The 16298-nt window shown below is 39.2% G+C and overlaps 1 protein-coding gene across 1 annotated transcript; it reads left to right on the forward strand.

Annotated features, from left to right (window-relative positions):
• The first annotated feature begins 1684 nt into the window (after positions 1–1684).
• LOC117294613 (sideroflexin-5-like) lies at positions 1685–9816 on the forward strand. The gene is made up of 13 exons (XM_033777107.1): positions 1685–1850; positions 2802–2870; positions 3526–3630; positions 4180–4234; positions 4559–4638; positions 5131–5187; positions 5500–5565; positions 6276–6366; positions 6831–6946; positions 7421–7509; positions 7904–8021; positions 8593–8674; positions 9084–9816. Exons 1-12 carry the CDS (start codon positions 1773–1775, stop codon positions 8668–8670), a joined length of 1002 nt encoding a protein of 333 aa, XP_033632998.1. The 5' UTR covers positions 1685–1772; the 3' UTR covers positions 8671–8674; positions 9084–9816.
• Positions 9817–16298: the final 6482 nt, after the last annotated feature.

Here is a 16298-nt window from a genome sequence, read left to right on the forward strand (position 1 = left end):
CTCAAAACTTCAGGAAAGTCATCGGAACAAAAATTCAAATTAACAAACAAATTCCTTCTCCAATAACACAACCACACCCGTTGAAATCCAGCTGCAGAGTGATTTGCCCGCCCAGGGCGCCCACCCAGGCCCTGGCAGCATGGGCGGCCGAATAGCAGTAATGGGGTTAATTTGTGCACAGACAAATGCAAATCCAGGATTCCAAGTTAACTTATCCCTCCGCTCCAGACATTATTTTAGATTTGAGTAGTCTTATTTAAAATTTGACCCCAAAAATTATGCATGAATTATCTTTTTTAATTAAAATATCCAGAATAATCAACATGTTCTTCATTCCCGACGACGATTCATATGATTTCTGAGGTGAATTCACGGTCTAATTTTTGCTCCGCGCAATTTTCCAACCCGAAATGGTTGACCGTGATTGGTCCCGAGTGCAACTACGTCATTTTTTTCACAGTTGCAGACGATAAATAAAACAAGATCCGGATTCGCGGGCAAAAAGGCGGGAAGAATATTTGGTCTTCCAAAGTTAATCCGAGAACAAAAGGTTTTTTTGCAAGGTTTGTGCGCAACCAAAACGGTCATGTCACGGACGCGTGGCTGAACACCGTACACATTAATGATATGGGATTGTCCATGCAATCATTGAGAGCAATGTACATACTGATCCCCATTATACTTTTATTAGTGATCAGTGACCCTATACCTAATGTACCTTACTTTAACGCGATGGGGGAGGGGGGCATCTACTACCATGTACAATTACTTTAACTGTGATGAAGGAAACAAATTCACCTAATGATGTTTCGATTAATTGGCAATTTTGACATGAATAAAGTTTTTTTGGGTCTTAATCAGTAGTAGCGCAGGTTTGGTTCGGCGTGTGTGTGGGGTTTGGTGGGGATGGGTTTGCTAGTAGGTGGGCGGGGACATGCATTTATTTTGGAAGGAGTACGCTGATGCAGGAGGAAACCATCCGCCAATACATTTTGTTTATAAAAAAAATAATGTTCCTCCCGTTTTTCTCTCAATTTTGTGTGTGTTTGATTTGTTTTAACTATCTCGATTTTGTCGGGGGGGGGGGGGGTTACTTTTTGCGAGTTTAACCTAACCCTCGTGAGGTCGGAATGGGATAATATTATTGTTTAATTCTGTTGAGCTAACAAATGTACCACGTGATATAATTGGGCCGCCATAGTTTGGAATAAAGAAAGACTATGGTCAAAAAGGGTGTCATAACATTAATAATTGTATTAGTAATGTGTTTTAAGGCTTTATTAACTGGTTTAGGTATGAATGAATAATTTTATATAACCCCTGAAGTGAATTGAAGTATATTTGAGAGCGCCCTCACGTGGTCAAAATATTGTGGCACATTCGCACTGTCAGTGACGGTCGTTGACATGTTTCTTTTTAATTTGGTGCTAGCACTAAATTTGGTTCTGACATTAAGTTTGGTGCTGGCATTGAATTTGGTGCAAGAACTAATTTCTTAAAGTTGTCTATGCTAAGCATGAGTAGGGCACCAGCCACAATGTAAACTCAAGGTAATTTTGGCTGGTAACCTGTTTCAGCCAAGCAATATTTTGTTGTGCTTAGCAAGTTTTGGTGTTTATAGGTTTTATGAAATTGGGCCCTGGGCGATCTTGTTTGTTTATGTCGGTCAACGGTGTGCTGATACTGTGATAGTACTACCACTACCAGTCCACAGTGTGTGACAGATTGGTGCAGACTTCCACTCAGTCTGGGGCGCGGTAGGGGCCAGCAGAATGCCAGCGAACAAAAATCAACTTCAAGGCGATCAGGACTGGCCTAAATTTCAGCTGAATGCTTCCCGATTTAATCAGGTGATTGATACAAAATTACACACGCCGTGACCATTCATACACATTATAGGCCTAGCTAGCTAAGCTAGCTCGTAAAGGTTGAGATTTGAAATTGGTAGATTTGAATTGGAAGATCATCAGAATCAGATGTATGTAAACAGTTTTGAATTTGATGTTTGATTTTGAAGTAAAAAAAGATTGGTAACTCACTTATAATAAGCATAAGATTAAGAATTTCAGATTGCCATATTGCATTGGAAGCATGCAGTTGTTCCCCAATCTTCCATCAATCGACAATCATGGAGGTAGAAACAAATACTGTCATTAGTGTTTAGCATGGAGCTTTTTATAGCTCCATGGTGTTAAGTCACATGTCCTACCACCTGTCCAGACTAGTCACATGTCCAAGAAAGTGCAATGTTTACAGTCCAAGTAGTTCATGTCATGTCAGAGGTCAACAGGTCAATGTATTGTACCTTGTAGTTGATGTCAAATCATTGTTTACTTTATCAAGTCTTGACCTCTTGGGTCTGTTTTGATGCCCACCACAGCACCAACAGGTAGCCCAACTATAGTTGGTCTGCCTATTGGACTAGTTCTTAATTAAGCTTTGTGACTGACTATTGTTAGTTACCTCGAAGTTATCTTAGTTAGTCTGTTCAGATTCGCCAGTTGCGCATTCTATTTAGTTTTGATTTGATTGACTTTTGTTCTGATACTATTTCTGATTATCCTGTGAGTGTTTATTGTCTTTTTACTTTGTACAGTATAAGATTGCCGGATTGTCACCACATACACTAATAAAACCAAAACACCAATAAAACTCCTAGGTAGAATCAGCACAGTTAATTATCGTTCAATGGTTAAGTATTCACAAGGACCATTCAGTCTACTCTAAGGATAAAGCCTACCCTATAGTAAATCAAAACAGTTATCATTATATTTCCTTTTTTACTTTTTATCTATTTTTAGGATAACTTCTTTGGAAGATATCGTCATTTCTTGGATGTCATCGATCCAAGAACCCTCTTTGTCTCCAAGGTAACTCATCTGCAGCTGATTTCACAAATCTTGCGCAACCAGTCTAGCAACGTTTATGCCGCAAGTTTCATGAAATTGGCTGCATAACATAATTTTTCTTTTGTTTACCTAATTTTAAACCCTGGCTATCAGCAGTTGCAGGTTGAATGGCTTCTGACTGGCACCCAAACAAATTATTGCTAGATAACATTAAGGCTAGATAGCTCAGTTGGTAGTTAACTTATTGGTAGTGCGCCGGCACCCAACATAAGTTGGCAAATTCAAGTCTTGCTTTACTCGGCTTCTCTTTGTTCAACCCAAAACTATTTATAATTTCATATATGGTTGGTAACAATGTAATTTGAAAATTTGTATTGAACATTGTGTATACTATTGTAGGAAGTCCAGGCTCTGTGGCTCTTTTGTAAGAACAAGTGATGTCACAGCTACATGGGCTTTAAATAATTCATTAGGCCTAACTCATGATGTTGTAGAACAGCTTCTTTATGGTGCAGAAGAAAAGTGAAGTTTGGAGTTCCCACGGTCTGACTTATTCTAGAATCCTTTGGTTCGTTATCTTGAATCAAAAACAACCAAGCTACTCCAAGAAGTTTTTTTCCCAAAATCAATTAGAGCTGCACCTGACCTTTGATTTTTTTTCTTCCCATTTCTTTAGAAGCAACTCGGCGATGCAGTGACACTCCTAGACCAGTTCAAGAGTGAAAGTTTGCCAGAAGGCATCACAAATAAGCAGCTATGGGAAGCCCAGAAGATCAAACAGGTTAACCGCTATTCTGTCTGGCTGATTTTCACTTTAATATTTATTGAATGTACTTGTTGTAAGTAAACAACATTACGCATGCTAAAAGTAAAGTAACTTTTGATGTATGTTGGAAGCATGAGGAAATCTATGAACAAGGGTGTTGGTCAGAAATCTAAAATACCTACACTTGTGTTTGTGCAAGAATGAAAATTATATGTGGTCCTGTTTTTGCTGTCTCTGGAAGCTGTAGTCTTTAAAGGGGTTTCGTGGCTGAGCGTTCAAGTGTGGGTGTTCTGATCAGTAGGGTGTGGGTATAGGATGTTTAAAGCTGTTGGTCCCGTGTGTTGTTATAAACATACTGTCAAAGAACCCATTACACTTGTCTCCAAGCATGGTGCTGCTCCTGGGATCCAGGTTTCGATGCCCAATATTGTTCTCATGCAATTACAGATACAAAAACCTTTTATTGTCTGGAAGATTTAATACGCACTTTTTTTAGTATTGTTAGCATTTCAAGATGAAAATGTTCAAAATAATCAAACAATTATTCTGTCTCTTTTTTTTCAGGCAATTATCCATCCGGACACGGGCCAGAAAATCTTCATGCCATTCCGAATGTCAGGTGAGTGAGATGGTGTAGATTGACTCAACCACAAGCCAGGAGAGTTTCAAAAGCAGGACAATAGTAACCCATTTGACCCCTTGCATAATGCCGAATGCACCTCCACACAATGCTCATCTCACATTTTTTTAGTCAATTCCTTTGTGTGGTTTTTGACTCCCAAAATGACGGACACTGGACAGGATATACATGTATGCGCGTGTAAATGGCTGGGCATTGTAAGCACGGACTAGACCTCATCTACTTAAGCATACTACTAATTCCTTATCTAAAAAATTAAGCTAGTCAGGTATCTAACCACAGACAATTTACTGTTGTTTACAGGGTTTGTACCGTTCGGTACTCCCACCGTCGTTGGAATGCTGCTCCCAAACCCAACTCTAGCCTCAACAATCTTCTGGCAGGTATGAATTGTGGGATACACATACTAAAAACGAAGAGTTTGTATTCTTGTCTGTTACATAACTTCTCAAAAGCTTGCTCCTAATCATGTGACAACTCCACTGTCTCTAAAGTCTGAGGAAAATAAATCTAAGCAGTAGCTTGTGACTAAGGAAGTCATTGTACCATACATAACTCAAACTTGGCCCACATAACACTCTGAAAGTATTTGGACATAAATGTATCATGACTAGGACATTGGTGACTAGCAAGATGCATTTAAACCATGCAAAGTCCATTTTAAACCTCTACAGTGCTCTGGTCAATAGATTCATGGCAAATTTAATTTATGTAATTCATCATTTACACCTAAGACCAAATTACATCAGATAAAATGTTTTGTATTATTTGGTAATGTTTTGTACTATTCTTCATTTTTTAAGTCAACAATTTCTTCACGTCACTAAAGTGAAATCTTACACTGTATTACTTGTCTTTTTTCCCTCTCTTTCCAGTGGTTAAATCAGAGCCATAATGCATGCTTCAACTACGCAAACCGGAATGCCACAAAGGTAAGAATCAAGTAGTGACGTGAGTGAAGGGAGACATGTGCCCTCCCCCATTGATGTCAAAATGCACTGCCATCTTGTTGTACAATCTTGTCCAAATTATTGCATTGTATTCTCGATTTGTTTCCAGTTTTAAAACAATTGCATTGAAATTTGGTGTTAGTTTGTTGGGTCTGCCATCTTGAAATCAATGGTTTTAAGAGAACTCTTGAACAGATCTAGTGAGTTCCGATTCCTAACATGTTCTAAAAGCCTGTTTCAGAGTTTAGGAGCTGGAAAATGTTAAATAGTTTTGTGTTTGTGTTTTTGATTTAGATGACATCTACCAGTCGGTTTGTGGTGGGCTACGTAGGAGCTGTTACCAGTGCTTGTACCATAGCAGTGAGTTTGGGGTGCCATTGGTAAAGGGAATTTCATCACTAGTATCACAAGGCCATGTCGCACGAGGCAATTTACAGGCAATCCAGTTCAACTATCTCTAATGAGTTCAGAACATCCATTCACAATTTTAGTTTTCTCATTGTTTTCCCGGGAGTAATGAGTTACAACTGGGAGCTGGCAAAGTGTCCCAAGTGCGTGCTCTGTTCATTGTTGGTTGCCTCCAAGTTGTCCGCTAAAATGCCTCGTGTAACATGGTGTTTTGTGCAGCATTAGTATATTGTTGTTTTTTATGTTGGCGGAAAATGATTTTGAATTGAAGTTATTTTTATCCCATTTTGTATAAAGCGATAAGTGACCATATGCTTGTGACAGTGACTGACTTTTGGTCCAGAAATTGCATGGTAATTTGTTTAGACAATGAGCGGACATTGAATGATAGGAATATTGAATGATCTTTGGTCGCAGTGACCATCAGTTTGACCAGTGAATGACCACTGCTTTACATTGACTGACCACTTGTTCAGACACTTTGTGATGCATGTTCAGTATGTCAACCTGGTAGTTAGTAGATTGTTTTTTATGAATGGGGAGAAAGGGTTGGGTTGACCTACATGCCAGTTAATAATGGTTGATCACAGTACTCAGTTTTGTATATTGCTTGTCGTACACAAATTTGTCAATTTCTTTTTTGCTGGTGTTCCTTTTTTTAGGGAGGTTTGAGTTTACTACTAAAGCGAGCCACGTCCTTTAGTCCCACTACAAGAATGGTTGTCCAGAGATTTGTCCCGTTTCCAGCAGTCGGTGAGTGTTTACACTTATTCATTCCAGACTTCAACCATTGCCAATTTATTTAGTTATTTGTTTCGGTTATCAAGCCAAGGATTCTAAGAAAAGTGAATCATTGAACTTGCCAATAACCCCATGGAGAGAAGACACAGAAGCAAGTTACAGGTTTAGATGTGGGAGGAAAACCACGAGACTCATACTAAGACACACCCACACAATCAGGTGGGGACTGAAAACCCAATCCTCATAGTGTCATCTGTGGGATCCGAACCGGGGTCCTATATGTGGAAAGCGTGGAAAGAAACCACTGTGCTAACCTGACTGACCTAAAACATAACACGAGATTGTTATACAGTTATAGACATTTAGATTTATGCTCGTATCAGCCATAGATTACACAAAAATGAACCCCCCATTGGAAGTTAAGAAATTAGATATAATTATTGAAACTATTGTTTTGTTTTTCCATCCTGAAACAGCTACAGCTAATGTGTGCAATGTGACCCTGATGAGGTTCTCAGAGTTATCCGAAGGGATCAATGTTACAGACTCACAGGGGAACGTTGTGGGCAGCTCAAAGATTGCAGCCAAAATGGTAAGGATTGATGCAGTGCAAATGATTCGACTGAATGCTAAGGTTTTGGATAATTTTGATGCTGATGCAGAATAGTATGAATTTCACTTTGCACATGGGGGGGGGGGCAGGGGGTGGGGTCGTATTGACTTGAACAAGCTTCACCAAGCCACTCACCATGCCGTACAATGGCGACAAACAATTAACAAAACAAACAAACTGTAGCCACTGTCACCATTATTATGATTGGGGGGGGGGTGGCTATGCTTACAAACAGTACACTAATGGAAAAATTACTATCTCCTGGGGATCTTGGTAACTCAACATCAACATTTTTGGCCTCAGATAAGACTAGTATGCCCTGCAGTTCAGAGATAGAAGAAAATCATATGGATTTTGTGTTGTTCATTTAAAAACCATCTGAAACATTAATTTTTGATAGTTTTTAAAATATGTAAATTTAAGAGCTAAAATACAAATTCTTTGTCTCTGCAGGCTTTAACGGAAACTGCTGTGACAAGAATATTCATGCCGGCTCCAATCCTACTGATTCCACCAGTTGTAATGACGTTTATAGAAAACAAGTAAGTGCAACTTGCAATCTTTGTTGTCCTAGTATTGACATAGCACGAGTCTCAAAGATCAGAACAACCCCTCCCCCTGAGAGGCCAGCACTCCGGACTCGACTACTGGTGTTTCTGATCAACAGTGGGTTCGAGTCCCAGTCGTGACACTTGTGTCCTGAAGTAAGACATTTTACCATAACAGCACTTTGTCCTTTGGGTGGGACGTAAAGCTGTTGGTCCCAGTCACGGGATTGCCTCGGTGTTTCTTATTTTTTAGTTGTCAAAAATACTACGCCACATCACCTTGTCATACCCTGTCAAGGTGTTATATAATTAGGTCTCGCTACTAAAACAAAAGTTCTATTGTCCTTATCTGCTAATCAATGTCTGTCTTTGACTACATTTCTTCTAGGACTAATTTTTTGAAGCGTTTTCCAAGGATGCATCTCCCGCTTCAGATTGTAGTGTGCACTGCTACATTTGCCTTCGCTCTCCCTTTAGCCATCAGTCTCTTCCCACAGTTCTCAAAGGTAAATGTTTACAGCACTCACTTTTCTAAATTTAAGTTTCAAATTGCTCATTGCATCGTTATTGTAAAGGACTTTGTGGGAGGACAGAAATTTGTCTCAAAGGCCGCACTTACTGAGTTTTGATTAGTTATAAAGCCATAGAGGCTGAACACTCTAAATCAATCTTTTGACACAGACAACTAACATGATGTAACTATTACTAGCAATCTTGGGGGTACAAGCCTTCTTGACAAGCAGAGTATACTGTCAGACCCCAACAAAAACACTGCCAACACCACCACCAACATCAACAACTCCTCTCTGAGACAACGCACTTCTTCAGAAAGAGACAACACATTGTCGTACTTGCTACTTCTTAGTTTCCACACCATGCAAAGCTTCAAACATCACACGAAATGCTTTGAAAGGACATAGACTAAAATCACAGCCTTGTAAACAAGTTTTAAATTTGATTGTTAGCTTTGAAGAGAGGGTTCCCCGTGGCTGATTAAACTCGTTGACAAAAGGAAAATGTTATATCATAAGAGTATAGACAACTGTAGTTCTAATGATCAAACACTTCTTTTTTTAGGTTGCTACATCGAAGCTTGAACCAAACATCCAAGCAGCCACATCTGAAGACACGGTTAGCTATAACAAAGGCCTATAAAAAGGTAATAACTCAACAATAGAACCCAACTTGAGCAATGTAAAGTTTCTTGGTCTAGATCACAAATCCATTTAGGTTAACTTTACATACCCTATAGAACAAGTGTTTTCCACCATTGCTGAGACGCAATATAGCACGCAGGTTTCAATTTGTGTTACTCTGGCTTTTTTTTCAATTCAAGAATGAATTTATTTCCATACTCTTATGAAAGAATAAATTTGTACACTACTTGCTTATCGGGTCGATACATGCATATTTTTGCCAATACGGAACTTGTATTTATTTAACTGTTTTTCTATAAGAGAACCTTGGTATAGTTGCATCATTGGCTTTTTATTCAAACCACTTAAAACTCTGGGTTCGCAGAGTGGCTTCCGAGCTAGTAAATCAGACAGTTTTTTTTTCCTCAATAGCTTTAAGCCAATGATGTCCCTGGACTACTGTTCCCTTCTCTCTGGGTGGTCTTAAGAAGGTTCTTCATTGGTCCAACCATTTCAACACAGAAAGCCCATGGGGCTCCACCGTCCCACCATGGGTTTTCCTTCCAAGAATGCGCAAGGATGAAGAAACTGTTGCTACAGATACTTTTCATCAATGAAGCACCCAAAGACAACGGCATAAAATGGGGAAGATGCAACATGCACATCAATTTGACTTGTATTTGGTTAATGTACTTATCCGCAATCTTCCAACTGACATTTCTCTAGAAAGTATCAATTCCTATTCCCCTTTCTAGAGATATGTATCTTTATGTGATTTTTAAATCTATTTTTGTATTACTGATGATGCGTATATAATCTTGGTTATGATTATGTTTTCATACTTTGTAAATTGTGAATGGCCCATAGTATTTTTGATTACAATATTAGCATTAGGGGCTAAAAAGTATTTCCATAAGATAAAAAGTGTAATGTAAGGCTTGATTCAAAACTGGTGTAAACAATGCTGCCCTTTGATCTACTTCTCTAGCACTGAAAATACTGTTCCTAAAAGCTCAAACCAATATATAACTCTAGGAAATGCCACCATTTTAAAGAAAACAGTTTGTACAGCTAATTCAGTTTCTCAACTATGCAGTGGACACTATTGGTAATTACTCAAAATAATTATTGGCACAAAACCTTTCTTGATTACGAGTAATGGGGAGAGGTTGAAGTATGAAACATTGTGAGAAACGGCTCCCTCTGAAGTGGAGTAGTTTTCGAGATAGAAGTAATTTTCCACGAATTTGATTTCGAGACCTCAGATTTAGAATTTGAGGTCTTGAATTCAAGCATCTGAAAGCACACAATTTTGTTTGACAAGGATGTTTTTTCTTCCATTATTGTCTCAAAACTTGGACGACCAATTGAGCTTAAATTTCCACGAGTTTGTTATTTTATGCATATGTTGAGATACACCGAGTGGGGAGACTGGTCTTTGACAATTACCAACAGTGTCCAGGTCTTTAATAAACAGCACAAAATTTATACTTTTTCAACAGGTTTTTATTTTAACGATGCTGAGATAAAATATATGTCATTGAAAACAAGTTATTTATATTTGTTTAAAAATAATAATAAATTTATTAAAATTTGGGGTAAATAAAAAAATGTTAATCATAAACCAAAATCCTGCTCGGTAGTCATGATTAAGTTTAAGTGCGCCCTCTGTTGTGAGTTCTAGGTGACTGACATGACGTCATGTTAAGCAACTTTTGTCCACTGGGGTTCACTGGGAGGTCAATTCGAAGGGACGACTATCGCAACTGACTTAGTTGCAGAAATATTGTCTGGCATTGGAAGGTGTTCTTTACTGCAATTTTATCCAAAGTATTGTATGAGCACCTGTCGAAAAATAATGTGAAAAAATATACGCAGGGTTCCTATGGAATTCTGCTCCCTGGAAATTCTGTCGCCATGATCATTAGAAATTAAAATGGGCTCTTTGCTGTTCGAAAGAGGGCGCCATCAGTAGTACACAGTCGCCGTATTGGGGAGGGGGGGGGGGCAATATTATCGGTGTGGGGGAAGAATCTGCTACTTTACTTCGCGCAAGACAGTGACCAAGAAATAATAAGATTTTTCATAACATTATCACACAGCAAATTATTCCCCCGTCTCGAAGACTCGTTCTTGTTTAATGATGTTGTACGAGAGACTGAAAAACACAGTTTCGAGCTCTGAAAGAAGCTACTGTAAAGCTATGGGAATGTGACCTTAGTCAGTGCTTTCGGTTATCCTAATATTCCATGCTATCATAATAATTATAGAGGAATGAGCAATGTCATACTTAATGACACTGGACACTATTGGTAATTGTCAAAGACCAGTCTTCTCACTTGGTGTATCTCAACATATGCATGAAATAACAAACCTGTGAAAATTTGAGCTCGATTGGTCATCAAAGTTGCGAGATAATAATGAAAGAAGAAAACACCCTTGTCACACGAAGTTGTGTGCGTTTAGATGGTTGATTTCGAGACCTCAAGTTCTAAACTTGAGGTCTCGAAATCAAATTCGTGGAAAATTACTTCTTTCTCCAAAACTATGGCACTTCAGAGGGAGCTGTTTCTCACAATGTTTTATACCACCAACCTCTCCCCATTACTTGTCACCAAGAAAGGTTTTATGCTAATAATTATTTTGAGTAACAACCAATAGTGTCCACTGCCTTCAAGGCAATATTAATGCTTCAATATTGTGTCATGACTTGTAAAGGCAATGTGTATTAATGTGACACGATATTATTAAATTCGTTCAAGGCAAATGTTTCCATGATCGTGACCATCCTACAGCTATAAAGACAAATAATGTTCACGGGCACACTCCACCATCAAGTTAATTTCCGCCATACTGTTTGCTCACCCTCTGCTCAGGCAACTAATTAAAGGTCTTTTTCAAAACGTTTCCCTCCCCCGTTTCTGCCCAAACACAGGAAATACAACGGTGTTATATAGGAACCCAATTATGATGTTTAGAGTCAAGTAATTGCCCCTCATTTCAGAGCATTTTTGTTTGCTTGTGCGGTTTGTTGGTGGATTCGCTCAGTTGCGCACAGCGACAAAATTGGAAACCCTTTTTTGATAATTGTACACACCCGGTCCCCGCACAACAAAGCCCCGGGTTGATGTAAAACTGCTGTTATTATACCAAGCATATCCTATAATATCCTGTAATGAATAAAGCAAAAAGTCGTGTCAACTCATCCATCAAATGAAGTTTTTTCTTTTCTCTCTTTCAAGAGAAGAAAAGGTCTTCAATCACACCAATTTGAGAAGGAAAACAAGCCCCTTTTGCAAAGATCGAGTAATACTCTACTTTGTAACACACAGGGCTTGACCATGTTTTAGATCGTTCATCGCCTGCGGATAGCTACAATAATTGCCTGGCACAGGTGTCACCTACTTTGATGACTTCTTGCTGATGCTAAACAATTTCAATTTTGTAAAGAAAGCATGGCATTCAGCTTGTGTATGGTGGAATGTTTTACAAGGCTTAGCATTCAAATTCAACGGGAAAATATTATTGTTAATCAAATTGTGTGTGGGTGACTTTTTGAGAGATTTTCAAAGGCAAGATCGGTTAGTTTTGCACAATTGGGAGATGCACCTTCTAATGGGGGTAATGGGTACTTTGTGGATAGACAGTATCATGTGATTTCGTGGTATCGTTTCTTTTGGCCAACATCAATTACTAAATGTTGAGTTTTGTGTCACCAAAACGGACTCAGACTACTCTGCAGCCTTGAACTCTGTGTGGGTGTGGGATGGGGGCAGGATGGCTTCACCGTGACAAGAACTTATCTCCACCTTTGAAACTTTTAAAGAAGTAGGTCTACGTCTGGCTGACCCAGAAAGTGTTAAAATTGTGTGATTTTAGCTTGAATTCAGCGTCAGTTTTGACCCATTTCTGGGTCTGTTTGTCTCCACTTTACTAAACTTTGGCACTAGGATATACTAGCTGCGCCAAATGAGACACCATGCCCATATAGTGCATTATGAAAGGTAAATTGGGCCGTCATTAACTTCAACGTAATCATCCATCATTAATGCCGGTGTCGTTAAAATGATTATAATGACCATTTTAAACAAAATCTTCCCCAATCGCCATGAAAGTTGTTACCAAAGTCATAATTGACTGCTGCCCAAAACACAACGACATTGCTGGACATCCGCTGGGTAGTAACCCCCCCCCCCTTCTTTCATTGACTGGTGGTTGCTTGTTGTTTCGAGGTTAACAGTTTTGGGCGATTACAAACCCTTTCTGTCCGACCCGATTTTCATATTTGACGACTCGGTGAGTTTGAAAGATTCACTCTTTGTGAGTCGCAGGGCCATGTTGAGCTAAAGTGTGCAATTATTCTACCCCAAAAGTACATAGACACCCAAAGCAATTTATCGCTCCAGCAGTGCACCTTCCTGTCTTTCGACGGGGACGCACGGTATTAGTTCTGCAACACTGCACTCAATTTACCCAAGGTTTTCATGCGCCCTCACGAGTATCCAAACTTCAAGAATATTTAGCATTCTTTGGGCTAAAGCCGATTGCTGATACATTTTGTTGTCCCGGCTTTTTAACTGTGATGTTTTCTTTTTTTATGGATTAATGAATATGATTTATGGTTATCCCCCGAAATCAAAAGTGTACTTTATTGGGCCTTGGCTGGGTTACGATTGTAATAATTACGATTTGGGGTAAGTTAAGAAATTGGGGAAATGTTTAATCGAGCGTGGAGACAATAGTGTGGATTTGTTTGGCTCGTTTGCAGTACGACGTCATCAGCCGTCATTGACGCATTTCTGAGTAGAAAATGTGCATGCCAGTTTTTATTTCAACTTGGAACACAAAACATTAATAAGTGCAGCGGAACAATCGGTGCCACCTGCGTTTCTGGTTCAGCTTAAAATGCAAGCCTGAAATGTGTGAGAAGAGAGACTATATGAAAACCACATTATGAATTACTAGATGGGAACTTGCTAAAACAACTCAAATGACAGTAAATTAGTTTGATATTGGATGTTGGACATTCGCGTAAACTTGTACAGCAAATGTCTGCCTATTTAAAAAAAACAAAAAAACATTACATCTTGCCCTCTTCTGGTGATGGTAATCGTAATTTCTCTAGCAGGAAAAAACATTGTTTCTTTACTTGAATGGCTTGACATGATGAGCCTAATGAAAGAACGTTCTAATGTGGACTCTTTTAAAGAATATTTGTTGTTCAGCCGCGTCTCATTTTTCACGTGACGCCATGCGGGGTGTGTGCGACCCTTTACTGCAACTAGGTCAAGGCAATGCATACGACATGAACAACGAAGTATGCAGACAAAAACGAACAAGTAAAAATCATCTAGACTTTAAACTTTTACAACCCAATTATGGAAAAGCCTATAAAATTCACCCTGCTGGCCCATGATGTTTTATTGTTTTTTTTCTCTCTCTATTTAAAAAAACCCATAATAACCATGAAAGTTAATACATTCTATGCGTTTGCCATCATTGCACATGACACATTCGCGCATGCGTACGACACGAAATATTGCGTCATGCCCCAACGCGTCGTATCGATACCTCTCGTCGACCATGCATTCTGGGAAAATAGCTCGGCGAGATCGTACACCACCATAGAGTTATATATAGCTCTATGTACACCACTGAGAGAGCGTTGAATGCGTTCTGGGGAAAGTGTACAGTGAAATCGATTAACAATGGGAACGAGGTTGTTTGCGTACACTTTGACTCCCAAAATGGCAGACAGAACATGCGCATGTAAGTGCATTGCGTCATGAGTACGTTCTCTCACACTCTCAAAGTACCCCTGGAATATTAAGAATACTATTATTTTTAGGAAAACATGAATAGAAACTGCATTCGTGCAGAGGTGATGTTGGTTGATTATTTGGGTAAGTCCTCGCAACATGGGTACATGTAACCTGTTCGGATATCCCTGACACATCTTTGCCTGCAATCATTTTTTTTTTAACTATGGTCTTCCCATATCATGTGATAATTGACAGTTTTGTTCATACTACTAATGAGCTATACCTCTTTTAAAAAATCGCCCAACCAACCGAACAAAAATTGCTCTCTCGTCTTTCAAAAGCTTAAAGTTTTTCCAAAGTTTAAAGGTCGTCCCTTTCGTGGATGATGAAGGCGTTGCGGTTCTAGCGACATACCATTTAGCTGTTTTCTGTTCCTTTCTTCTCTACGTCTTTAAGAAGGGTCTTCTAACTTTCCAATCCCTGTTGATGACCTGTCATAGTCTATTCACGCTCATACGCTCCGCTGAAGCCCAAAGCACTCAGACCCGGATAATGACCGATTGCATGTCGGCCCACTTCCGGCTGCAGTCAATAATACAATTGTGTTTCACGTTTGCTATCATCAATGCCGGGGGATTTGGAAAGAAGAAAAAGAAGAAGGGGATGTTTTTTTTTTTTTTACTCTCTCGCTCTCATCTCTCTGTATAGTCTTCACTCACAACTGTAACATTGATCAAGAAATTGGTGCTTTTAGGAAGCTTATTAAAAGATTTGTAGAGGCTCGAATGGAGTCTTAGCTGAGGTTGTCAGGACAGCGTTTTTGCAGTGCACCTTGAGTGGCAGATCATGGCAGAGCTTTCCACCCGTTGTTGTGTCTTTCAATCTGCCGGCATTCAGCGCTATCCATTACTTCCTCGGCCACAAATACTCTTTAATTACATGAACATCTGAAAGGGGATTAGTTTGTCCAAAGCCTAATTTGACTCTAACGGACATATTGAATAGGGGTAAAGGAACAGTGCCAAACTTAATTTGAGACGAGAAGGAAGCCAAGCGCAAGGTGGAAACTTCCAACAACCTCCTCTCATGCAACGAAGATCAAGTCACACTTTTACTACCCTAGTAAGTATCATCGCCTTATACGACATGTATTGAAATGACGTAACGGAAACGAGAGAAAACGGAAGTTTGAATAACACGTGGTACCTCATGAGTGCAATGGCCGGAGACAGTTTATGACTATAGATGAGAACCCAATGACGAAGACAGTCACCTTTACGCGATAGGATGGTCCGATTTTACCGAAACTAAACCGTCCGAAACTAAACCGTACACTCTAAACAAATTCCTGTCAGAATTTATTACAATTCCAAGTCCAGCTCCCTGACTCATTTCGGGGTCAGACTGACCCGAAAAATGATTATAAAAAGTAGGATTTTAAATTGGATAATGCGTCGGTTTGTCCAACACTTCTGGGTTATTTTTGGACACAGATTCCGCGTCACACTAACCCAGACATGGCTCCGAACCACGGGATTCTGAACCGGATCAATACTGACCCGGAAATATTTAAGAGATACAAGTTAACAAAATTAAGCTAAGTATTCAAATTATATCACTGACGTCAATTTATGTTTGGAGACTTATAACAAAAAGAGCATTGTATTAGTTCTCATGGTTCGTCTACATCATTATGATCTGATTAGTCTTTCTAAGAATGTTGGCAAGATCCCAGTTTCCTGTCTTGATATTGATTGGGAAAGTTAAATCTTTACTTTGGACTACTTTGGGCTCAGGAAGTTTGCAAACATTCCAGCACTGTATTCAGTGTACTACAATATACAATTATTGCTGCACAAATCAGGTTTTATCGGATAATGCGCAA

This window comes from Asterias rubens, chromosome 9 (assembly GCF_902459465.1).
Source record: "Asterias rubens chromosome 9, eAstRub1.3, whole genome shotgun sequence".
In the NCBI taxonomy this organism is placed as follows: Eukaryota; Metazoa; Echinodermata; class Asteroidea; order Forcipulatida; family Asteriidae; genus Asterias; species Asterias rubens.